Raw genomic sequence first — 25,252 nt, 5'->3', positions numbered from 1 at the left:
TTCAACTGGAAAAGGAAAGCATAGCGGTGCTTCTTTAAGAAAAATAGGAAGGAAAGTATCTCTGACTTTATAGAAAAGACAGCAGTAAAGAGAAGCTGTTATTCCTTTTTTTTTGAAAGTCCTGATTGGTTGAGTTCCGCAGCAGTGTGCAGATTGATAATGAAGGGCAGAATGATAACAAGACTGCCTCAATTGAAAAGCCTTCATGAAAGCTGACACACTAAAAAACACACAAACAAAAAACCAGCTCTAAGAAGACTCGTGCAAAGACCAGACCTAAAACCCCAAATGTCCACAAAATGGTCAATTGTAAACCTTGAAGATACCCTGCTGAGTTCATGCAAAGTCAATGTTTCCCTTAACTGGCTGTTAATTTGAGGACCTTAGCAGAGATAGACAGACCTTGGGAGGCCAGCTGAGGGGCTGACTCATGTTTTAAGCATGACCTATACAGAGAGATTACATCTCCTGCAGCACTAAATATTCTTTCAGATGGTTGTTCTGGTAGGAGGGCAAGATGCTAGCCAGGAGATGTGTGTGTTGGACAGATGGTGTGTTTGGCTTTGCCATAGCCAGGAGGATCAGACTGGCGACTTACTTCAGGGTTTGGTAAGGTGTGGACACAACCGATACCATTGCTGTCGGGCCAAACACAGTCACATGTTCACCCAGCACTTATGCAGCTGAAGCCAGATGCGGCCATAAATCGCCAGGTGAAACGTCAGGAGACCCTTTCGAGAGACAGCAGCAGGTTAAAATGCCTGAATGGCCCTGTCCTCTGCACTTCCTCTCTGCCCTTTTGCACTCCTGTTGTTCATTCCCGTGTGATTATTTTCCCCTGTATCACGAACAACAGATGTTTTGAGTCAAGAACTTAGCAAAATGCCTCCCAAATATGTCAGGTCCAGGAGGAGAGGGATTGGGTCTCTGGGACATTATTTCTTCACTCTCTTTCAGCGAGTGAACATATTTCCTTTCCATTGTCTTTTTGTTGGAAGCTATCCATTGCCGACAGCACTGCCATCAGCTACAAGAACAAGAAGACGGCCTCCAGGAGGCAGAGCTGGTCCTTAGCTGGTCAGTTGTCATGTTTGGGGACCTCTTTACAATCCACAGGGCTCTTCCTTGAAGTCCAAGTAAATCGCTAAAGTGGCCCACCCGTACCATGCCAAGCCCTTGCTATATCCAGTCATCAACGGCCACTGTGTGCTTAAAACTTCCTCCGTGTTTGTCAGTGGCAGGCCATAAATTAGAATGTTCTAGAAGAACATATATATGGGTGCCGTGGCTTAAAAGCGCACTTAGCTTAGAGGAGGGTTGGTATAGACCTACCACCATAAGTAAAGGCTTGGAAAGTGGACATGTAAAGAGGCAAGGATTGAGTTTCCCGAGAAAGCGAACACTAGGGGTCTGAATTCTTCACGGGTGAAAATGTTTCCAAGTTAGAGGACAGAAATTGGCCGTGCTCCATCAGGGATCGAAGGGGGACATGTGTCTCAATGACAGCAGGAAAGCCTAAAACTGAATTTAAGAAGTCCCTGACAGTTAGGGTTGTGACCCAGAAAACACATTGCCGATGTGGCCTATGGAATCTCCTTCTCTGGAGAATTTCAAGCAGAGGGTGGACAGCTGTTCTAGGGATGTTTACAGCATGGTTCCTCTGGGCAGCCAGGCTGACCCAATCTAAACCGTCTCTTGAGGTCCCACTCTCATTCCAGAATCATGTAGTACTCTATTTCATCTACTATATCTTGACAGGAAAGACATCGGTAAACAGCACATGATGCACAAGTAGGAGCTGGCTGGTTGCCGGGGTTGGATGGATCAGCCAATCCAGAGAGCATCTTCACTGCCCTCGGGCCAAACCATACTTCCTTGTGAGTCTAGGAGTAGTCTTTCCAGGTTATTGGTGCTCTTGTGACCTTTTTCTTTCTTAAGAAAAAAAATGGGGGGCAAGTATAGCAGGCAGTATGTGTCATGAGACAAAGATCCTAACATTTATTGAGCACTTACTATATCCCTGTTACTGTGCAAGGCATTTGCATGGCTTGTTCCATTTCCTCCTCCTCACAACCCTATCCAGTAATGCTGTTATTATATCCATTTTACAGATGGGGAGGCTGAGGCTTTAAAAGACTAGTGAGCATTAGACCAGGATTCCAAGCCAGATGAGAGGCCATGCCCTGGCAATTCTACTCACTCCAGTCGGGGCTCATGTAGTACTTCACTCTCCAGCAGTGGTCTCGGACACATCGCTTCAATTCTCTGAGCTTCCGTTTCCTTTCTGGTGAAAATGAAGGAAACAATACTTGTTTCACAGACCTAGACTGCACAGGGAAGACCACATAAGAAAAGGCAGACAAGGCTTCCGCTGCACCATCTGGCACATAGTAGGTGCCCAGGGAACGTCAGTTCTCTTGCCCCTGCATTTCCTATCCCCTCCCTGGGCTCTTCCTGGTCTGAGCTATTCCTTCGTGATGTCCTGCTTCTAATCAGCCCTCTCTCAGTGACAGGCAGGGACGTTTTGCAGCTCCGCGTCCCTCTGACTCATGTCTACTGCTAATTCCTTAAATTTACATATCATCTTTCTTCCCTCAAGCTCACAGCACTTAACAGACAAGTGGGGCACAAATGATTTAACTAAGTGAAATTCAGAGGCCTGCTTGTCTTGAGATTCTGCAAACTAGTGGATTAGCTTAGATGTCAGCGCTGAATTATGATCCTTCAGCTGCTCGTGCTTAGCACGCCACCAGCATTAACTCCCTGGTCTTCCAATGGTCCTTTAAATCATGCGAAGCGATTATCGTCTTATTGTGGAGGGAGAGGGGGTGGGGGGGAGAGGAGAGGAGGAGGGGGCTAGCTCCGTCCCTGTCCCGGGTGCGGCAGTCTGTGAGACCTTTGGCCTGATTGTGCCTGAAGTTTTAGCAACAGGATGGGTAAATAGAACAGACCCAGATCAAATCCAGCCAGCACGGCTCTTTCCACCTCCACACACATTTTACTTACTAAATTCTAACCATTATGCTATGAATCCCCTGCCGCTTAAGAATGTAAATTCACACAAGTGACAGTATTTCTGCCAAGCAATTTTCAAGCAGCAAGTGGGTCTTATTTGTGAAACTGTGAAGGAAGAAGGCTGAATAATAAGTCTCTGAAATCTGGTTTTCTTTATATATGAGGTAGAAACAGTCAGGGCTTGGAAATTACTGGAGCATGGCAGCATTTGAGGGCTTCTCGAAGGTGGCTCCAGGGTGTGTCCACAGGTCACCCCATTATTGTCAGTGCACCTCACCTTTGAAAGGGGCTGTTGGCTCGGGAGAGTGGGAGGGAATTGTGAAGACGTTGTCTGGGTCTGTGGGATTTTCTTGCTTCTCTCGTGAGAATATAGAGACTCGTATCATTCTTTATCTGTGCTTGTCATTCATCCATGGGAGCAAACTTTTCTTGAGTAGTGGCATATGTATGTCAGGGAGAAGGAGCAGTATTAACCCTCATATGTGTAAGACCGGGACTTAATCATCTAACCGGAGCGATGAGAAAGACACACATGAATCAGTTAAATTACAGCACAAGGTAGTGGGCGGTTCCCTGCTGAAATGCATGAATAATGGCCTCAAGTCTTTTTAAAAACAAGGTAACGGGGCACTTGGGGGGCTCAGTCGGTTAAGCTTCCGACTTCAGTTCAAGTCATGATCTCGAGGTTTGTAGGTTCGAGCCCCATGTCGGGCTCTGTGCTGACAGCTCAGAGCCTGGAGCCTGCTTCCGATTCTGTGTCTCCCTCTTTATGCCCTTCCCCCCCACCCAAGACAAACATTAAAAAAAATTTTAATAAGTAAGTAATAAAAAAATAAAAACAAGATAAGATTAGCGGTGCAGTCAGCAAACGCTCAAGTTGTGGAGAGAAAAGCAGCATTTGTTGAAATGTGCCAGAAGAGTTAGGAGAAGAACTAGCAAAAGTGGGGTGTTAGGGGAGTGAGAGGGGACACTAAGGAGGTCCAGGAGCAGGGTGCAGGGTGGGGAAGCCAGTCCGGCTTGAATAGAGTGTGCCTGTTTGCCCAGCCTCGGGGCAGGTACCTGGGGCGCAGCTGAAGAGAAGAACCTGCCACAAGCAGGTGGAAAACCTAACGTCAGGTTCAGCTCTGCTACCCCCTACTTTGGACACGTCACTTGAACCTTCCTGAGCCTCATTTGCATCATCCTGTCCGAAGCGAGATTAAGAAGATCTGGCTCACAAGTATCTAGCATGGGGTTAGATGAAATAATGCATGTGACGTGCTTTGGAATCCACAAAGCATTCTGCAGGTATGACTTGTAATTATTATCATTAATAGCGGTCGTAATGAGATCCGATAGGAGAAGCTTAGGTTTGGAAGGTCTTTGAGTGTCTGCTTGCAGTGCCCACGTCTCCTCCCTTGGCAGATCACCAGCTTTAAAATTCTCTGGTGTAGGCAGCTGCCTAGCCATCTGCGCTGACTTTGACCTTGCAGAAGTCTCATGTTGTGAGGGTATTAGACAGACATGGTTCTGGATGGTTAAGGAGACAAACTGGAATCCCAACTATGCATCCTAAACTGGTCTGATTTGACTTCCCTGGGGAGAGTAGCTTCTGGAGCAATAATCCCAGAGAATCTAACTGGAGGGGACTTAGGGGAGCCAGGAAGGAGGAAGGGAGATGGCTAGGGGGGCAAATGAAGGAGCTGGTTTGGGGCCATGGATAAGAAGACTGTCACAGGCTCATTCTTGCTAGAGTCGCGATGTCAGCAGGAGTAGTAACAGCAAACCAGCGGTCCAGAGACTAACCTGTTGATACAAGGCTCTGGAGTCCTCTCCTGTCCTCTGCTGACAAGCCTGGGATATTCACAGTCTCTGGTGAATAGAAAAGCTGGGTTCACATGTCTCAGATTAACATGATCCTGAAGTGTCTGGTGTGCTGGCTGTGTGGTGTGAAAGTGCCCTTGCCATCTTGCAGAAGTGTTCAGCATAAGATGTTTCAGGGCCAAAAGGAGGCAGTGAGCCTGTCTCCTCAAATCGCAGCCTGTTTTCTGTGCAAGTGGCCAGAATGCTTCTGTGCCAGGTGGGTTTGCAGATACAGGCCCCCACACCTGTATCTGCAGGGCGTGAGGTCTGCAAATGGCAACAAGAACTTAGTCTTCTGCACAGTGTCTGATGTAGTTGAAAACTGATCCGCCGAAAGGCCCTTTCCCCAAACATTTGCGTGGGCGAAACCTTAATTTCCCATCATGCGTATCTTCTCTATTAAACACATAGCCTTTATTAGTGATAATGACAGTGCCTGTTCTCGCTGGAGCTCTGTTTGCCAGGCTCTCTGAAAAAGGCCACCTCTGGCCTCCCCAAGCCGAACAGGGAAGGGAGTAGGGGGTCAAGTCCCTGACTCATCCCTATGCAGCCGCCATCCAGCCCTTCTTGTGCTTAAAGTTGACACTGGGCTTCCGAATACTCCCTAGAGTCCGGGCACCGTCTAGTAGCCCTGGTGGAGACAGACGGTTTTCAATGTCTTCCATTTGGACAGTGCCCAGCCAAGATGACAAAGGCTTCAAGCATAAACCACCTGCAAGAATCATCTTCCAGCCTAGCAGCCACCTCGGCCCCTTATAATGTAGTTCATTGGGCTGCACTGGCCCTTTGGGTAAGCCCCTGGTGAATCAGACATGGGCCTGGCATCTTAGAATTCAGGAAGACGAGACTTAGAGCAGATGCCACCAGCCAAGACACAAGGCCAACCGCCCCGAGTGCCGTATGCAAAAGAGGCGCAAAGAAGGTGACGCAGAGAAATAGACAGGAAGGACCAACCTGACAGAGCCTCCAGAAGGGGCTTCGAAAGGAAGCGGCGTCTCAGCCAAGCCCCAAAAGCACCTTGAGAAAGAAACACGGGGCCTGGAGGACAAAGGCATGAATCAACAAGACACCTAAACTCTGGTCCCAGCTTCCCCAGGAGGGGCCACAGCCGCAAACTGGTCTCTTTCCCAAGCGTTTACCAAGAACCTCTGGGTTTGTTTCCCTCAGATGACAGGAATTTCTTGCGGCTGCAGAGCGATGGCCGGAGAGAGGGCCAGTACGCTCGGCTCATCAGCCCTCCGGTGCACCTGCCCCGGAGCCCCGTGTGCATGGAGTTCCAGTACCAAGCCACGGGCGGCCGCGGGGTGGCGCTGCAGGTGGTGCGCGAAGCCAGCCAGGAGAGCAAGCTCCTCTGGGTTATCCGCGAGGACCAGGGCAACGAGTGGAAACACGGGCGCATCATCTTGCCCAGCTACGACATGGAGTATCAGGTAGGGTGGTGACAGGAGGTGGGTGCAGAGATCCAAGGGAATCTTTGTGATGTGTATTTCAGGCTTTCAAAGGGCCGTGCCCATTCATCATTAGGGAACGTGGTTAAGCACTGCTGTTTTCATTGTGTTTCTCACATTGCCATGGCAACTGAATGACACTCTTATTTGTTATTCAAAACGTGCCTATCTCCACATCCAGACTTGGTTCTTTGTTCCTCCTATTGCCTTTTATATTGCCAAAATCTTCCCAACAAATGTTTCTTCTCTCCATTTTAGTTTAGATTGCTATCAGGTAGGCTGACAAAGGGACGCAGAAGCCAGGGAAATCAACACGAACCAACCTCTACACGCACGGGAAGGAGACTGCCCAGCCCTCTCGCACTCCAAGGAGAGGGGAAAATCCTGCCAGACCTGTCCCAGGGTGAACGTGGGAAGGGGAGGATTGCTGTTTGCACTCAGTGGCCAGCCGACCAGAAAGACTCCCAAATGAGTAGTTTCTCTCCCAGTGGCTCCAGGAGTGGAGTTCTATTATCTCTGCCCCACGGAGCAAAAGACTGAGTCACAGATGGGTCTGCACAGCTGTGGCTGAGGCTTGGGTAGGAGTAGACACACTGTGGAAGAGGTGACTGAGAACCAGCCAAAGCATTAACCTGCTCCTCCCCAGACGAGAAGCAGCAACAGATGGCTGGTGAGGCAGCCAACTGCTCGCTCGGCTTGCCAGAGGACATGTGCTAGTTTGCAGAAAGAACCCGGGAGGGTGGAATGAGGGAGGATTGAAGACCACAGAGCAGAGGGGCCTCTGTGTGCCGCCTGCAGTCGCCCTGGAGGTTGCAAGCTATCCCCAGTTCCGCCGCACTCCTAACTGCATTCCCGTTTAGAAACCTGAATGCTTCGTGTTGTAAGTGCCTGGTTGCATTTTTGTCTCCCCCACCAGATGGTGAGATTCTCTGGGCAGAGGGTCTGGGTTATTAGATTTTGTGACTGTCCTTGTGCCTGGCACATAGTAGGTGTTCAGTAAACTATTAGTGAAGGAAGAGATCCTTCCCCTCCTAGTTGTAATAGTGTAATAATTTGCCCCCAAGGCAAAGCCCAGTGCTGTATTTCTCACCTTACCCCCACCTGTTATGTGCTCTGAGTTTCCGAATACAGTACCTGCATTGGGCATTTAAAAGATTCATGAGAAAGGAACCTCCAAGATTGCTAGAGACATTTCAACCCTCCTGTAAACATGTCCTGATTCTCGTCCTTTTAATCTCTACATTCTGATTACTAGACAACAGTGTCCATCACCTTGTTATATATATTTTTAATCCTCTCAGATATACGTTTGATTTGAACCACTCTTTAAATTAAGATTTCAAGCACCATAGTCATGTGGTCAACAGATGTGTGTACCAGGTACAGTAACGCACACACGCACGCACACACACACACACGCTTTAAGCTGCAGTTAACAGAGAATTGGAAATCTTTGCACTATTTCCAAGCAGCTCAGTTAACCATGGCTCTTGTTCTTCTGGCTTCTAGATTGTGTTTGAAGGAGTCATAGGAAAAGGACGTTCAGGAGAAATTGCCATTGATGACATTCGGATAAGCACTGATGTCCCACTGGAGAACTGTATGGGTACGTGAATAGCTGTCTCTTTGTGGCTCTTCCAAATAAGATACCAAGGGCTGGGATATACAAGAGGAAGCATCACACCATTTTCAAACCCAGTGATACCCAGGGGGTAGAACAGCAACAGTCTGTGCAGGAGGTGAGGTATGAATGTAGTTGTATCTTAGGCTGCATTCAGGATGGGAGGGGTATAAATGAGATGAAGTCTTCTATCTCCTGTTCCCATTCAGAAATAGACATGCATTAAGTATATGGAGACTCAGGGTGCCAAGACCCCATCGTCAGACTCCAGCTTTTAGCAAAGAAAATGCTAGAGGCTGAGAGCAACTGCCAGTCAGAATTACATGCTGCAAAGGTTTGATGTTTTTAATGGAAGCCTTCACTGGTGAACGAAAATAGTACATATGTTATATCAGAGTGATAACACAATTACCCAAGTTGTTCTCTTACATGAATGAATTACAGGGCAAACTATGGCAGGTGAAGTAAGATTTTAGAGTTTGCTTTGAAGCTGACACCTTCAGTGCCCAAGATCCCAGAGTTGTAAGATTAAACATCACATGCCAGGTGACCAGCACAAGAAGGACATCATGAGTGTCCCTTTGGACAGAAGTGCTGAGCGACCAGCCCAAGGAAGATGCACACATTTTACCCAGGCCACCCCAGGGGCATCCTGACCATCTCCCATGAGAGCCATGGGCATTTCCAAAACAAGAGGGAATCCCCAGAAGGAACGGACCTGCTTTTACTTGGCAGAGTAACTGTAATCACTCACCGAGTGCTTTTCTTGGCACGTGGGTCCCGATGTGTATGTGCCTGATGATGTCAGGAGCGCCTGGGACCACCCCAGTCCCTTCAGGCAGCTCTCGGGCCTGGGCATCTACGCATAATCCAGGCTCTGAGAAAGTAATCAGTGGTAAGTGACTGATTACAATGCTTTGGGGACTCATTGCTCTATAAAGGACTTTTTGTTCCAAAGCAACTCTGGGAATCTCTCCCCACCCACCCAGCCCCCGTGATACTGATATGTTAGACACAGTCTAGAGCATGAGGAGGACACAGGACACTTTCCATGGGGTATTACCAAAAAAATTATTGGAAGTCATCTACATCATACCCTCTACCTGCCCGATTGTTTCTTCCCCTGTCTAACTCAATATTTTTTCTTTTTTTTCCCCCAGAACCCATATCGGCTTTTGCAGGTGAGAATTTTAAAGGTAAAAAAAATTACGGGCTTTTTTTTTTTGCATGTCTTTTTCTTCCCCCCATGTGATGTGAATTTGGTATGGGGAAGAAACCTCCAAATTTGACAAAGCTCTCACGAGAAAAGAGACACCACACCTTCCCGCCACTAGATGGCACCAACCACACCTGTAGCTTCCAGGAAAGAGGATTGAGATCTTCACTGTCTCCTGTTTAATTAAAGTTTAGAAACCTATAATAGAGACAAATAGGTTACAGATAAACCTTTCAGCCTTGCATTGTCCAACGGGGAGCAATGAGGCTGAAAATGCATGAGTGGTGAGAAAGGAGAGGCTGTGGGGGAGAGTGAACAACAAAAAAAAAATCAGTAGTAAATTAAAAGTGAAATGAGGTGGCAATGATTTATTTTCGCCTGAAGATGGTTTCTTTCCAGCTGCAGGGCACCAAGGCAGTGGCTTCAATGAACCCTCAGGGAGGTACGGTGGCAGGCCGCTTTACGAGGGCAGAAAGTTAGGGAAAAGACACAAGGAAGGATAATCCTAAGGGGAAAAAGGTGCAGAAATCTGGAGCTGGTGTCTGGTAAAGGGAAGATGGAGGCACATATGCTGACTGGAGTTAGAGCATTTAAATAGGGGACTGAAACCCAGCACAGGCCATGTTCTCCCTACTAAAGGAGAGAGCACAGTAAAGAGAGGGGAACTGGGGATGATGGCCCTACCCTCAGAGCCTGGGTGGTGGTAACGCCTGTCCTGTGGGGGTGCAGTGGGTCCCACACTCTGCCCTCCTTGTGCTCCAGTGAGTTCGCACCGATCACGTTTCCGCCCACGGTCCCCATGCTGAGTGTTTAGAAGCCACTCCTAAGTTCTTCCTTTCCGTTGGCCGGGGCGGCAAAGCTCATTCAGACACTCGCCCTCACCCGAGGACAGGGGTTTTTCATACCCTGGTTTATGCAAACAGTTGTGAGGCTTCCTGTGCCCTGTTTGCACTGGCTGGCCTTAACCCCAGAGGTGACAGCGTTCCAGCGGTAAGGGAAGTCATTTTTACATCTGAAGTCTAGACTCGTTACCTTCGCTCTCATGAATCTGTCCAGCTCCTTGGCTAGAAAGAGATGAATTCCCGGTTTGCCACCTAGATGCGCCGTTGCCTCCAAATCATCTGGCCTCATTTTCCACTCCTCACCCTCTAAGCAAATAGGTGGGGAAGAAAGCGGCAGAACAGAGCATGAAAGACGGACACAGAATACAATTTCTTTCTTTCTCGCCCTTCCTTGCCTCCCGAACGGCATCCCGCTCCCCGCTGCACATTGTAAAGGGTGGAGAGTATTCGTGTGCATGCTGGTGCTCTCTGGGCGTGAGATTTATGCTAATGCGGATCTGAGCATTGGGAGGGAAGCTGAGATCCGAACTGAATCACTTGGATCACAGTTGAATTCAAGCTCTAACCTCTAGGACCCAAGGTAATGTTTATGTTGGGGAAGTGAAACCTGCTGATTAAGACTCAAAGCTCCCGGGAAGGCTGGCTGAAGGCTTGCAGCTATGACCACAGACATGGTTGTGAGTGAGCACGCGTGTCTGGGTCCATGACTGACAAGAACGGGGGCTAAATGCTCTGCTTCTGTAAGAGAATAAACAAACCGGGGCACATGTGCTTCCTTGAGGTTGTGTTTACCGTGAGGCTTTACAGTCCAGTCATGTTCTCTTGTAAAAAAATATATAAATAAAATATCATCGGAGCCGCAGTGCTCATTTAGCCAAAACAAACACAGGGCTTAGTGACTTGAAGGTAAGCGTCTCCAGCGCTCTCACGAAGGGCTGATCTGGGGCGTTAAGCAAAAACAGCGCACGGGGGGTGTGCATTGGCCCATGACTGTTGTCTCTGGAGGTAACGAGCACTTTGGAAGAAGGAAACCGAGTCTTGGGGGGCAGAGACTGGGCCAAGGAACATAGAGTCAAGAGCAGGATTGAAATTGAACATGGACAGTTTCTATCACACTGTCAAGCTGTACATGGCACTCAGAGTCGGTAGCCGGATGAACCCAGGACCGGTCTTCTTTTGGGCTGAGACCCCTCTGGTCTCAGCATGCAATCTGTGTTTTGACTCAAGCAAAGCCTTCCACTGGCTAAAGGAAGGAGGACCATCTGCCCTGCCTAACCTGGTGACTGGTGCACTGCTCCTCTCCTGGTCAGGGCACCGCTGGCCCTGGTGAGAGCCTGGGTGTCCTGGGATTAAATTGGCCTTTTCTCTCAAAAAGGGGAACAAAGAGAACTCAGGTTTGGGCAGGCAGGATGCAGAGAGTTGGTGGTTCAACGCTAATAACCATAGATGGTTACATTGTTGGTGTGGTTGGTTTTTTTTTTTTTTTTTTTTTTTTTGAATCTGGGTTATTTTTCTTTTCCATTATAAATTAACCATGTGACAGACGCAGTCTCATTCTTTGGGAGAGCCCAGTGTGGACTAGGTCAATCTTTAAGGAAATGCAATAGAAGTAGCCTCTGGGCTGGGTCTTGTTAGGTATTCTTGATCTGTTATATTGGCAAGTGTCTTTCATTTTTCTGCCTCTTACTCATTTCTCGCCATGAAACATTTTTTTTATTCCAATCACCTTGTGTTTTCTGCTTTGTGTGTATACTTTGATTGTAAACCAGGGTATGAGTCAGTAATGAAGAGAAACAAGCCATAGAGGGAAGGAACAAGGAAAAGAGAACGTGAATAAGCTGCGTTGTCATGTGATTTGTAAAAAGACTTTTGTTGTTGTTGTTATGAGTCACATCTTAAACAATGTAGCCCGGGTTGGTGTGCATTTTTTTTCTTTCTTTCTTTCTTTTTTTTTTTTTAAGCATCGGCTATAAGCACAGTGCCGTCATGTATCTTTTTCTAGAATGTGAGCTTTAACAAATGAAAACCCGTACAAAGGAAAAGGACAAAAAACCCCGAAAAGTGGTATAATTAAGGTGATGGATTATTTCCCCTTAACCAATACTTTCTTTTTTCCATAAAAGAAAAAAGAATAATAAAGAAGCCAGTAAAAATGTGGAGGGCCCATGATCAGAGCTCTGTAGCTGTTGACCAAGTAGTTATTTTTAGGAGCTCACAGTAGATGCAAGAGGTTTTGTTCATGTTAGAGGCTGAGGACTTTGAACAACGCAGGAGCAGGGACACCGGGTCTGGTACCCTACCCATTAGAGGCCCGTGGAAATCCCAGGCACGGGGGCTCTCAGGGAAGGTGGTTGTTACAGTAAAGGATTCAGAAGCACTGGGTCTGCCACTGATGGATGCTAAAAGGGACATCAGTGTCTCTTGCTAACTAACGGCTGTGAGCTTGGGCTCTCAGACCAGTTCTGAGAGCCGTGGGTCTCGCTCAGGGTTCACTTTCTGCAGCCCTGCTCAATTACACCAGGAGAAAGTGAACATCTCAGTCAGTCTCCTGGGCACAGAGGGGAGCAGTCTTAAGAGAGACCCATTCCCAGGTAGTGACAGAGCTGGCCGGGGTGTGCCTCACGTTTTAAGTTCTGTTTGTTTGGTGCCAGCTGGTCCAAACCAATTTGGACCAATTCCCACTACCTCTCCCTTTTTATCCCCCCCCCCCCCCGCCTTATTCCCCACTGGCCGTCTCCCAGAGGCATTGCCCATCAGTGCAGCGTCCCCCCATCCCAGGGCGCAGGACCTGGGGTTGTCCCCCCCCCCCCCCAGTGCCCTCTCTCCTTGGCTTCCCCTTGAGCTCTTTTCTCCTAGAAGCACTTCCAAGAGGCGGTGAGGGTTACGTGGCTGAAAGGCAGAGAAGCATTCCTACGCCCTGCCAGGGTTCCGGAAAGGCGGCTGTGGTGTGCAATTCCTTCTCCTTGGCCCCCCTCCCCTTACGTCTCCAGCTGCTGGATTGAGGCTAGGTGTTGCTGAGCGAGGAAGCATGGAGATCAGATGTGCGTAAACCGCATAACTGCTTGGCTGCCACAGCTTGCCTAAGGGGACATTGAGGCATTCTTTGTGAGGTTTGCTTGTGCAAGCTGCCTCCCCCGTCACAGAGGCCCGACGCGCCCCTCCTCGCAAGCTCGCCATTCATCTAAACAGCTGCCAGCATCAGTTTCTCTAAGGGGAGAAGGACATTTTTTTCACCAACGCCTCCTCTCTCCAGGAAGAGAGTGCCACCAGAGAGAAGTGTCTGAAACTCCAGCCAGCCACAGCTCTGAATTCAGAGGCACTTGGGATAGATGTGGGGGATCAGTGCAGCTTCTGCGAGCCTAGTGGCACCCTTCCAAGGCCCCTCTGGACACTGCTTGTAAGGCCAATTAAAGAGTCATTTCTCAGGGAGATGTTGTACTTTTACAATCTTCTTCCGAACAGGCCAGGGGACGTGGCCGCGTTCGTCTACTGTCTTTCGTAAACTTCTCCAGAGGCGCCAACCTTTTTCGTTTGTTTGTCTAATCTCACAAATTCAACAAGCCTTTTTGTCTGAAATACTCCTTCGCCTGCACCTCATTTCCAAGCTGTGCAGCTAGGACGCGGCCAACAGGCCAAGTCTCCCCACAGCGAGGCCACCTCTTACTTGCAGCGAGCCTTGATCCCTTCCTCTGGGAGAGATGGCCCGCCCGGCACCGGGGTCTTTCAGAGCATTTCTTTTGGAAACCTGGGTGACTCCTCCAGGTCCAGAGGACATGGGGTAAACTTGGCTGTAGGACGTGCTTTCTCTATACAGTGGTTCAGAGAGAACTTGACCGGGATGGTCCTCAGACAGGTTCAGACGGAGGCTGGAGGCAGAAAGAGAGAGGGTGACTTCCTGTCCCATCCCAGCTTGGTTAGAACGGGGGTCTGCACACTTCTTCTGGAAAAGGACAGAGAGCATGTCGGGCTTTATAAGACTCTGGGTCGCAAGTACTCAGCTCTGCCGCTGTAGCACAGAAGCAGCCGTAAGCAATATGTGAAGAGGGTGGCTGTGTTCCAGAATGGACAAAACTGGGCAGCGGGCCAGAGCGGTCATCCGACCCCGGGGCCCTGGCACAGGCTGGGGATTGGGTGCACGTGCTTCTGGTCCTGACGCTGCTACTTTCCAACGGCTTCCTGAGGGCTCCAAGCCATCACTAGGGTTTTGCTTTGTGCTGCGCTCCCCTCTTCCTCGATGTTCCTCCAGGTAAAACCAGGAGGAAATCACTCATCCTCTCAGATTCTCGGGTCTCCCGTCTGAGGGTCACGAGGAGCAAACAGGGTGGATTCGTGCAAAGCCTGTCGCCCAATACCCTTCCCATGGAAAGTGACCGCTCGTTGTAGCTGTTGTTATGGCCACATTTCCCAGGGGTTTATTAATTCAGTGACCCTGTGTGCACGAGAAGAATGGAAGGAGCACTACCTGGGTGTCTTCTTTTCCCTCAGTCTCCTCCTATGCATGGCTTCTTAGAATTTATGGTTTGCCAGAATTCAAATTCTTATGCCTTTGCATTGCCCCTTTATCCAGGGGGCCCAGAACTTTTACAGATGGAAACCTGCTCAACCTTGCAAATACACTTGAAATTATTGACTATTTAAATATCTGTTTCTCATTATCTCACACAATGAGAAAACTTTGTGGAGAATTAGAGGATGGTAATTAAAGAAAAATAGTTCAAGAGTTGAAGGCATTTTCCAATTGGGTAACAAAAGGGGGGGAGGAGGGATGTGAATAAGTGATAGACGTTACTGCAATCAAAAGGAACATTCCAGTCCAGCACATTGCTAGCTCTAGACAAGGCTGAGGTCTTACCCACCCTCTTTCTCCCATATCGGGGAACCAGCCCAGGCTCCTTTGTTACAAAGCAATGGCCCAGCCACCCCATATGACTGAGGGGATAAGTGGGGCCAAAACAGAGGCACTCACAAACCTGGGCACCTGGTGCAGGTGACATCTATCTGAGGGGGGTACCTTTTGTGCAACTTCACCTAAGAGGCACAATATGAGCCAGCAAAATGGCTAGCACTTTCCAAGAATAACTGTTATGTGAAGTACCAGTGGGTCGTCAATGTTTTCCAGGGACTCTGGATGTTGTTTCAAATACATTGTCTCATCCATTTGTTCATCCATCCATCCATCCATCCATCCCTCTGACATCCATTGGATTGCTGCTATTGTCTGGGAAGGCTCTTTGGAAGGGCATATAACCCCTGTTGATCTATCACCTTTCTTTTCTCTGTCTGGCAAACCAGAGCCTTAGTATATAGCCCCTGAAGGCTGCCACAAAGCCAGATTCCAAACCAGCAATCCACCTGTCTGTGGGAGTTAAGTCTCTTTAGCTGGAGAATGTTCTGAGAAACTCTGGCCCCAACTGTGCATCACCCAAAATTGCCTGTGGGGGGAGGAGAGAAGAATTGGTAGGTGGATCCTCTCTTTTCTAACTCCCTTCATATTAAAAGCACAAACTCACATAGCATGCTTCCTCATTTCTCAAAACAAATGTCCAAGGAAAATGTTTGAGGAGCTGACGTACTGTCCTTCACTGTCCATAAGATGGCTTTTGTCACGAAAATTTTCTTCATGTTGATAACTTGGGGGAGGGGAGCATTGGTAGGAAAGGGGAAGGGGTCTCATACCTAAAGTGGAGTGTGTCTTCCAAAGCGGAACAGAACTCTGAGACCAGGGGTCTCGCTGTGACTCTGAACGTGTAACCCATGTATTGTGATCTCCCCTTCTTCTGGGCCCTGACATCCTCCCCGCCGTGGCCCAATGTTGTCTCTATCACAAGAAACACTTCAGAAGTAGCACTGAGGCCCAGCCCTAGCACTCTGAGCTCGGGGGGGGGGGGGTATTTAATATTGAAAACCAGCATTTTGACTGAAGGAAAGCAAGCCTTTGAACTGAAACTATGTGGTTTGGAGGGAATGTGAGCAGTTGTGACCATTTTTGGCTTGACAAAAATTTGTGCTGCTCCCTTTGTGGTGTATGATCAGGTGCATCAGGTGGGGAGTGAATCCCTGTGGATGTATCACCTTCCTTTCTTCTCATTAGAGGAGGGCTCTCACTGTGGCACCAAATCGAAATCAGAAGCAAACCCAAGGATGCCCTTTGGGAAGAGGGGGTTCACTGGGGAACTTCAGCCCGTCCCCATGCACTTTGTTGTTTCTCGTGCATTCTTCTGAGCCCACATGAAAATCCAACGGCAGGGTGGTTGCCAGGCAGCAGATACTCTTAGTGACCTGAATAATGAGTTGCCACCAGTTCACTGTGACTCAAAAGCTGGCCATTTTCAAGGAGCTGTTTTCAGCGCCTTGCTTTCTCTTTCCGTTTCTACGCGTAATTTTCAATATGGTCACAAAGATTGACAGAGAGAGAGAGAGAGAGAGAGGGAAAGGGAGGGGAGGCAGAAGGGGGAGAGGGAGATAAAGAGCTTTCTCAGCTACAGAAATGAAATTATTAAAAGACAAGTGATTTGGGAATAAAGGAAAATAGAGGAGGTGATAACGAAGGGGACGAGGTAGAACGGGGACGGTGGGGCTCTGGACGTGGCTGCCAGTGTATATGCTGTGTGACACATCCTTGTCAAAGCTCTTCCGATACTGCACCCTCCTGGTGGCCCAAGAGGCACCAACAAACCCTGCACTTTAGCAGAAGGGGATCCCTAAAACTAGAGGAACCAGTGATTAAAGGCTGGGCAGGTGGACAGGCTCTAGAAGATAGTTCCAGCAAAATGCTCTCATTTTGCTTCCACTTCTGAGACACATCAGAAGGTCTGACCCACCCCCCAGCTATTCCCCCAAATCAAAGAGAGGCGTTGTGGTGTTCAGGCTGAGGAGTTGGCCAACACTGACCCACAGATAGGAGGCTTCACCTCAGAAGCCCTTCAGTCAAGAGCATTTGTGGAGCGCTTTCTTTGTCCATCCCCTGAGGGAGACATCAACAGGAGAGGGACTTCTTCCACTTGAGGGTCTCCAAGCCTCGTGGGGGGGGGGGGGCAGGGGGGGCATGAAAATCTAAATGCACCCTGGCTACATCTTGAGTAGAGATGCACCCACAGTGTAGGACCAAGGATGGATGAAGAAGGCAGCGGCCCCTCCCAGCCGTGCGTCCCCCTGGGGGACCCCAGGGACAGAGAGGATGGGTCTTTCTGGCCACCACCACTTGATGGAAGCAGCTAGGGATGGAAGCTTTCATAGGTTAAGCATACATCATTTTTCAGAAGTAAAGATCATGTCTGGTTTTGGCAAGCTCCAAAGCTCCTAGTCCCATTCTGGGCCAGATTCTCATCTGATGTAAATCTTTGGGAGAATCAAGTTGTAGCACTGTTTTGCATCAAGTGGGACTCCGGCCAGTCTTTCCCCAGAGTTTCCCTGGGCTTAAATCTGCTATATCATCTCCATGGCAACCAGAGGCTGGCCAGCGAATGTGGTTGCCTTCGAAATCCTCTGCTAGCTTCTCTTTCCCTCCTCTGTCTTTTCTGAGATTAAGAATGATCTCCCTCCCTTGGCTCTCACTTACTCACTCTCTCTCTTAACATACCCATATCATGTGTGCCCACATTTTTTTTTTCTGTTGCAACGTCTTTCCAATCAGCTTTCGAAATCCTCCATCCAATTAAAAAAAAAAAAATGAAGATGCGTTAGTCATGGCTTGACAGTGATAACTGGCCTGTCTAGACAAGACCAGGCTGATTTCGATGGGCATGGAAGCCTTGGCAAGCCAAAGTGGAATTCACCTTTAAGTCTAGCCAGCCTAATTAATACATTTGTTTACGAATGCTGGCCAACCGGACCAAATACTCTATTTCCACCCCTTCCGAGAATCAGCCTGCCCGAATCCCGGAAGTCGTTCCAGCATCATTTACTTGCTTGTGCGCATCCATGAGTGTCCGTACGCGTGTGAATTATGACGCTTCTGTCTACGGTAGGGTAACTGCGGTTTAACAGAAAGAAGGAAAGAGCCTTGTAATCATACAGCTCTTGGTTGAATCCCATATTTACCATCGCTTGCTGTATAACCCCCGTCACTTAACCTCTCTGAGCCTCTGTTTAGACCTCCATCTGTGAAATGGGCCCGACAGTGCCTATCTCATCAGGTTGCGAGTAGGAAATGATGTCAGTCGTTTAACAGTGCTTGTCACGAGCGAAGTACTCAGTACCTTCTTATTCCCCTGCCCCTTCCCTATCCGCTCCAAAGCATGTATGTGTTTTCCTTTTTCTTTTTTTTTAATTAATTTTTGGAGTAGTCTGCATGCTCTCAGCCTAGCAACACTCTTCTGTGTCTCTCCACCAGGGGGCACCCTCCTACCAGGGACCGAGCCCACAGTGGACACGGTGCCCGTGCAGCCCATCCCAGCCTACTGGTATTACGTAATGGCCGCCGGGGGCGCCGTGCTGGTGCTCGTCTCCGTCGCGCTGGCCCTGGTGCTCCACTACCACCGGTTCCGCTATGCGGCCAAGAAGACCGATCACTCCATCACCTACAAAACCTCCCACTACACCAACGGGGCCCCTCTGGCGGTGGAGCCCACCCTAACCATTAAACTAGAGCAAGACCGCGGCTCGCACTGCTGAGGGCCGAAGCCAAGGACGGCACCCAAAACAAACGAGAAAGACTACCAACACGTTGCCTCGATTTTGCACTTTTTTCTCCTCGCCTAGTCTCTGTGTGGACTCTCAAGACATCTCTGTCTGTCTCTCCTCTCTCTCTCTCTCTCTCTCTCCCCCCCCCCCCCCGGGGGCCCAAACCCTGTGTGCTTTTATTCATCCTGACCATTGTCCTTGGGTTCTCTCTCTTTTGGTTTGTTTTTATCCTTTGTTGATTCCAAACCAACCACCCCCACCTCTAATGCTGCATCTTGGAATATGAGAAGAGATACGCCCCTCAGCACTTCACAACTGAAGGCTCAGCTGGTTTTCTTTCAGAGACTGGTTCCCTGTTTCTTCCCCTTGCCTTATCCCATACCTCCTTCCGGTGGGCAGTCTGCCAGGAGACCAGAGAGGAAACCTGGATCTGTGTGTTTGTACATAGTATATACATGTGCGTGTGAATCGCTCTGTGTCGGTGTGTGTGTGTGTGTGTGTGTGTACGTGAGAGAGAGACTGGTTCATTGTGGGGGTGGGTGGTAGTGTGTGTGGATGTGTTGAGAGAGGACCCCCTTTAACCCTTGTGTTACTTCTCCGGGGGTACATTCTCCAAAAAAAATAATATGCTGTACTAGTTTTGTTTACTTGGAGAAGAGATTGAAGCTTTTTGTTGCCTTATCTAGCTCTGGCTGGGTTTCTGTTGGCTACCACTGTCATCTCCAGGTACCCAAAAAAACTCGAGGCCGCATGAAATGAAATGTGGCCCCTCCCATCCCTATCCCATTCCCGATCCACCTGACCCAAGAGGAAAGTTCCCCCAGCGCACTCAGACATGACCCCTTGTCATGTCTCCTGGAGTCTTGGAAGTAGCAAGATGGCAGCCATTGGGTGCGTGCAGAATCATCTCTACTTCTGGCCCTGAAGCAAATCTGTCTCTTGTTGCCTTATGAAAGGGAAGCTGGTAATGAATGTGTAGCTTTTATCAGTTAAGTCCAATCTTGGAATACGTCATAAAGAATAACAAGTCTGAGACTGGCTTAGGAAAAGCAGTAGCCTGTTTAAGGTGGGAGCGAGAGGTGGAGGAGAGAAGGGAGGAGCAGAGAGGACTGAATGTGGTCTTTTCAAAGTCTCCTCACTTGGGGGGTTTACTGTGCCCGACTTGGGATGGAGTTGAGTAAGAAGCTTAAAAATTGTAATCTTTGGTATTCTATTGGTCATTGTAATAGCATTTGTAAAATATGGGGGGAAAGGGATCGTTTCCTTTCGTGGTGTTAATGTGTGCCTGAATCTATAGCCACTAAAACATAAGACTGTTCACCTGACTTATTTAAATATTCTGAGACTATTCAGAAGTAACCATTTTTTTTAAATGTCAACTGCCAACCCTTAAAATGCTACCCCTTAAAGCATTCATAGCATCTGGCAAATACACCTTCTTAGGCTGGCCTGGCATTTCCAGATGTTGCTGCATCAGGAGAGGGTATAATGAAGATAAATCTGTTGCTGCCCGTGTGTCCTCTCTAAGCAACGCAGGGAGAGGGATGTTAGAGATAAATTGCCTAATGATATTGTACAAAGGATAGATTCAATAATGAAGTCAATTTCATTGATAGAAAATGCGTATTTTAACGAGACGCTCAGTGACTTGGGGCTCAGCCTTGGGGGTGTTGATTTCTCCACTTCCTGCTAGGAATCCACCAGGGAAGTGTGAGATTCTCTCCAAAGATGGTTGCCTGGGCTGAAAGCCTCCAGGTACCTTCTGAGAACAAAATATTAATTTTTTTTTTTTTTTTGGCTGCTTGGGAGAGAGAGACTTTTAGCATTCTTTCAGAATATATTCGCAGGTCCCTCCAACACACGCTCACTTTCGCATCTGGTTTGTTTCATCCTTCTGAAAGAAAGGTGCTCTCCCACTCTTATTCTATTTCAAAGAGCTACTCTGGCTCAACCACAGAAGCTCTGCCAAGAAAAGAAAAGATGAAAGGCTAGAGCATGAGCTACCTTGAGATTTCAAGTGTCCTACCCCAGCTGAAGATGGAAAACAAAGCTGCGAGAGGGAGGAGGGGCACAAGCCCAACATACCGTGTGATGAATTCCATGCCAGTCACTACGGGCTTTTTATCTCAGGTGTCCACATCCAGCTGTGCATTTGGGGCCAGGCATTCCCTCGAAATGATTGACATCCCCGTAGGCACCCCGTGGAGGTATGGTGTCGGGAAATTACACCTGGAAAATCCAGCCAGTGTATCAACTGTCTGAGTTACTTACTATCTACCCTTGAGGATTTCCCTTCTTTACAAGAAGATGACAACAACTTTGTGCATTTGCTGTGTCTTTATCTGGTGCCCCATGTGGCATCATCTTTATGTACATGCCATAGTTGAGAATATGAGACTGCTCAAATCTTTGTGAATCCCATGATGAACTTCAGCTGGGGATGTCACACTTTCTCCTTCTCTCTCTCTCTCTCTCTCTCCCCCTCTGGCCCAGCAACTTTCATAGTATTATCTAGGTACTATGCTAAAAGGGCAGCTGTTCTATAAAATCATGCTTTGCAGCTTTAGAAAGCAAAATTCTGTATTTCGTGGAGGGAGGGAAGGATCACTCTCTTCTAAGAAAAATAGACTGGACAGGTGAATGCATGCATGCATGTGTTTAGAGTTGCTTCTCAGAAGACAAAAAGGTGATAGCAACTACTAAAATATAAATGAATGAATGAATGAATGAAGAATTGAAGGTCTAGCTCGGGCTGGTAAAGTTTTTGCCTTAGTAGAGGTTTCATATTAACAGCTCCAGGAGGGCAACCCTTATCTCTGGGGTTTAAAAAAAAAAAAAATCCCTTCCTTGATATTATTCTAACAATTGCTCTCCCCTAATTGCTGGTGAAGGCAGAAAAAAGAAAAAAAAATTATAGCATTGCCATTGACAAAACAGGACCCTGAAAATAAAGTGAAATTGTCTTTTCCCTCACCCCACAGTTTTGGGATTAAAGCCAGAATAGGATAGGAAATCCAGTAATATTTCTGACGTTGATGCCCCACTTTAAAAAGATCTTGTCTTTAAACTAAAAATAGCAGGCAAGCAAACACCTAAAATAATCGATAATTACCAAAGAAAAACAACAAAACAAGAAAACTTAAAGATTTTTACTTCCTATTCTTATCCCTCTTCCTATAACTGTGACATCTCTTGCATTGCTCAGTTGCCTGTGTGTCTAAATAACTTGTGGACATTGGAAACTATTTGAAAATGTATTGTGTGGAATGTAATAAAATGATGATATTTTTATACAAACATCTGGGGTTTTTTTTCCTGTTTGCCTATGAGAACAAAGTTGAAATGTAGGCTTTGAACAAATTGATGTTTCCAAAGTTTGACCACTGCCTTCTGAGCTACAGGGCATTGCTGTGGGAGGTAGGTGGGTTTTCTCCTTGAGGCTGGATGCCAGTTTTTTCTTCTTTTATTTTTATTACTGCTTGTTAGGAGTTTTATCCAATTTGTGCAGCTGAGCCAACTTTTATGATTGGTGTGGGATTTTGCAAAAGTTGCTAAGTGCTAAATTGCTCAGTGTGATTCCACAAAATTTCTCTTGATGGCAAATCCCTGGAGATTGGACTCTGCCTTTCATGGGGCCCCAGGGGGAATGGGACCAGTGGAGTTGAATCATGTACTTGGCTCTACAGAGACAGATAGCTTCCTTTGGAGAAGAAGCGGCGACATGATGCCCCTCGCCTACCAAATCATTTCTTCCATGGGGACATTGATCTCTTTATGAGCACTTTCCCAGACAAAATGGGAACTTATGGCGTGTTCAAGGCTCCAAAATATTCCAGACTTCATTTTGGAGCAAGTAATGAAGATAATTCTACGATGACTATGTACCTGGAACTGTCCAGCTAGAGAAATTTATAAAAGGAATATTCCATAAAAACTTCGAGAGAGGCTTGGGGAAACTTACCCTAAAAGCCAGACCTTGTGGACACATATTTTTCTTTGGTTCTCCCGTTTGGGTCATTAGTGATTAGTTATATCAAATACATAAAATATTTCTATCAGTGGGGGATTGGCAGGGAAACGTGGGCAGTATAACGTGGCAGTGAAATGGTGGTCAAGAAGAAGTTGGGGAAGGATTTTCCACCACCCCCTATTCCTGGGGTGTATTAAGAGCATTCCATCAGCCCAGGAGACTTCCTCAGGGGTCCAAGAACCATCCTTAAAGGTTCTAAGAAAAGGGACTGTCCAGAGAGACTATTTCCACCAGAGTCCTACTTTTCCCCTCTAAACCCAGATCCAGGAAGGAATACTTTTTACATCCGTAAAACCTGTCTAAGGGGTGCTAAAAGGAAATAGGATTTTGGTTTTCAGATCCTACAGGAAACTCTGTTAGTACAGATGGCTCAGTATAGATGTCACTGCCTGTCCTATGCCAGAGAATAGAGTAGAATGTCCATGATGAGAGCATTGTGCCTCTAATGACAAGTATAATTACCCATTTTGTGTAAATGATCTTTGGCTTTCCTTAAAGCCATTTGTTCCCATTAGTAAAGGATAAAATGAAAGCCTCTCAAAAGTATTTATTTCAGGCAAATACCCAGGCTCAGTCAACACTTCCCTGAGCTGGCCTGGGGCCAAATTTGCCAGACTAAATTAAACCAGCCATCACTTATGCTTCATTAGCGTTCCTGTTTTTAGAGCCATGGTTGAGAATTTCATCGTTGCTCTTCCTGCTTTGGTTCTAGTCCCAGGGCTAATTCTAGAAGCATTCTCTCTTCCCCAAAAGGGCAACGACTGTTAGGACTCTAATCTTAGGCATCAAGTGCAGCACTGTTATCAGTGTGGTATTTCAGAACGAGCCCAAGCATAAATGTTACAGACATTGTGTTTCCATGGATCATAAATACCAGATGTCAAGGCCCCGTGTGTCTTCCTTGGCTCCCACCTGGCCCTTTATGATGGTTTAAATGTGTGTTCTTGCTGTTGAAGCAAGACACCACCCTCCCAGCCCAGATAACCCAAGCCCAGCCGATCTGCTGCGGCACGGCGTCTGCGTCCATCACCCCTCTTCACTGACTTTGCAGTTGTTTTGCACAAACATTGTGGCCTTTCTGTAATCTTTGGTGAAAAGAGCTTCATTTTTAAGTTGTGGTTTGTCCATGTTGTGGGCTACACATCTGAGCCAAGGTGTAGGTGCGGCTTGCTTTCGCTCTTTAATTGTGCACATCACTAGGGCTCTGCCAGCTGTCCTTTGCCTTTCGTCTCCTTCGGTGATGGCCCAAAGAAAACACAAAACCAATCCAACCGGAGAAAAAGGAGGGGAGAGAGGAACACCAGCTGATGGTCTTAGAGTCAGCAAAGAATCGCCTTATGTAAATAAATTAAAATCTAAGAATAGTGTGCGACTTAATTAAGCCTGACATAGATCAGGTGCACTGGAGTATGTCTAGAGGTTAGATATAATCAGGAACCTACACCCTCAAAAGGCGTCAGGCCACATGCCTCAGCCAGAATACACTTGCAGTAACCGTGTGGAGGAGTCCGTTTGGCCCCAGACCTAAGCGCAGTAGAGACACAAGATGTGAAGAATGGCCAAGGAACAAAACCCCTTTTAGCATAGTGTGGCTCAATGGAGAATCTAGGTGCTTGCGGGCAGCCAGCAGAAACCATTCCTCCTTCCCCCTACAGCCCAGTGGGCAGAAGACCCAGAATCATTCTACTCTAATTGTCCTTAGGCTTTGCCGTCACCGACCTCCAAGAGCCCAAAAAGACTAAATGCCCACAGGCACTGCACCAAGAAATAGGAAAGGCTGTTTGAAAAATCAGCAACTGACATTCTAGCATCACCCTGGGGGCGGAAGGGGGCAAACGTCTTGTTCTGGAGGCTTAGGACCAGAGTGGTCAGTGATCCTGAAAGAGGTTGTTGGGGGAAATTTTAGGATAATAACTGGCTGGATGTTTCTCTCGCTTTTTTTTTTTTTTTTTAACTTACAAGTTACACACAACGACATCCTGGAAATGTGTACGTAATACAGAAGAAGCAGAAGTCCATTTCATTGCTAACCAGTCCCACTCTCTTCCCCAAAGAGAGTAATCACGAGAAACAGCTTGAGGTATATATTTCCAGGCCTTGTTTTAGACCTTTACAAACCTGTATGTCTGTGTCCGGTTATGTGATCTGTTTGGTTGGATTCGGTTTTGTTTGCATAAATGGTATCACAACATTTGCTCCATTGTCGGACAACTTTCTCCTTTTCGTTTCACAAAATCTTGACAGTACCCACTGCCAGATTACCCCATTGTGTTTAGCTCTTGCATCGCATTCCATATTGTACCCTAGTTTATTAACTGCTCCCCTACTGGTGGGCATTCAGGTTGCATTTAGTTCCGCTTTTTTTTTTCTGTTATAAACAATACTGCAATGAACATCTTTGAGGCTGCATCTTTGCGCACATGTTTCTCTGCGATAGAACGAGTCGGCCAAATGGTGTGCCTCGATTCATTTTACCAGATGCTTCAAGTGGCTGAGGTTAACCTTTTACAGTGAACCTGTCCCCATTTGAGAGAGTCACAAACTAGTGGACGTCCTGGATTCTATCCCCTCCCACATCGCCACAGGCCACGTAAACTCTGGGTCTATCTCTCTCTC

The 25,252-nt window shown here is 47.5% G+C and overlaps 1 protein-coding gene across 2 annotated transcripts in view; it reads left to right on the top strand.

Moving 5' to 3' along the window:
* NRP2 (neuropilin 2) overlaps positions 1 to 25,252 on the top strand; it is a 113,776-nt gene that overhangs the window by 75,750 nt on the left and 12,774 nt on the right. Inside the window, exons 13-16 of one of the 2 annotated variants that reach the window (XM_049615082.1) lie at positions 6,025 to 6,287; positions 7,815 to 7,911; positions 9,087 to 9,107; positions 18,317 to 24,675. In XM_049615082.1, coding sequence (XP_049471039.1) covers positions 6,025 to 6,287; positions 7,815 to 7,911; positions 9,087 to 9,107; positions 18,317 to 18,597 — 662 coding nt within the window. In that variant the 3' untranslated portion in view covers positions 18,598 to 24,675. Of the gene's footprint in view, positions 1 to 6,024; positions 6,288 to 7,814; positions 7,912 to 9,086; positions 9,108 to 18,316; positions 24,676 to 25,252 lie in introns of those variants that run through there. The other variant, XM_049615081.1, reaches the window with a different exon arrangement.

The sequence above is a fragment of the Panthera uncia genome, assembly GCF_023721935.1.
Source record: "Panthera uncia isolate 11264 chromosome C1 unlocalized genomic scaffold, Puncia_PCG_1.0 HiC_scaffold_3, whole genome shotgun sequence".
Taxonomy (NCBI): Eukaryota; Metazoa; Chordata; class Mammalia; order Carnivora; family Felidae; genus Panthera; species Panthera uncia.
Note: the sequence above shows the minus strand (reverse complement) of the source record. Positions and strands in the feature narration are given on the sequence as shown.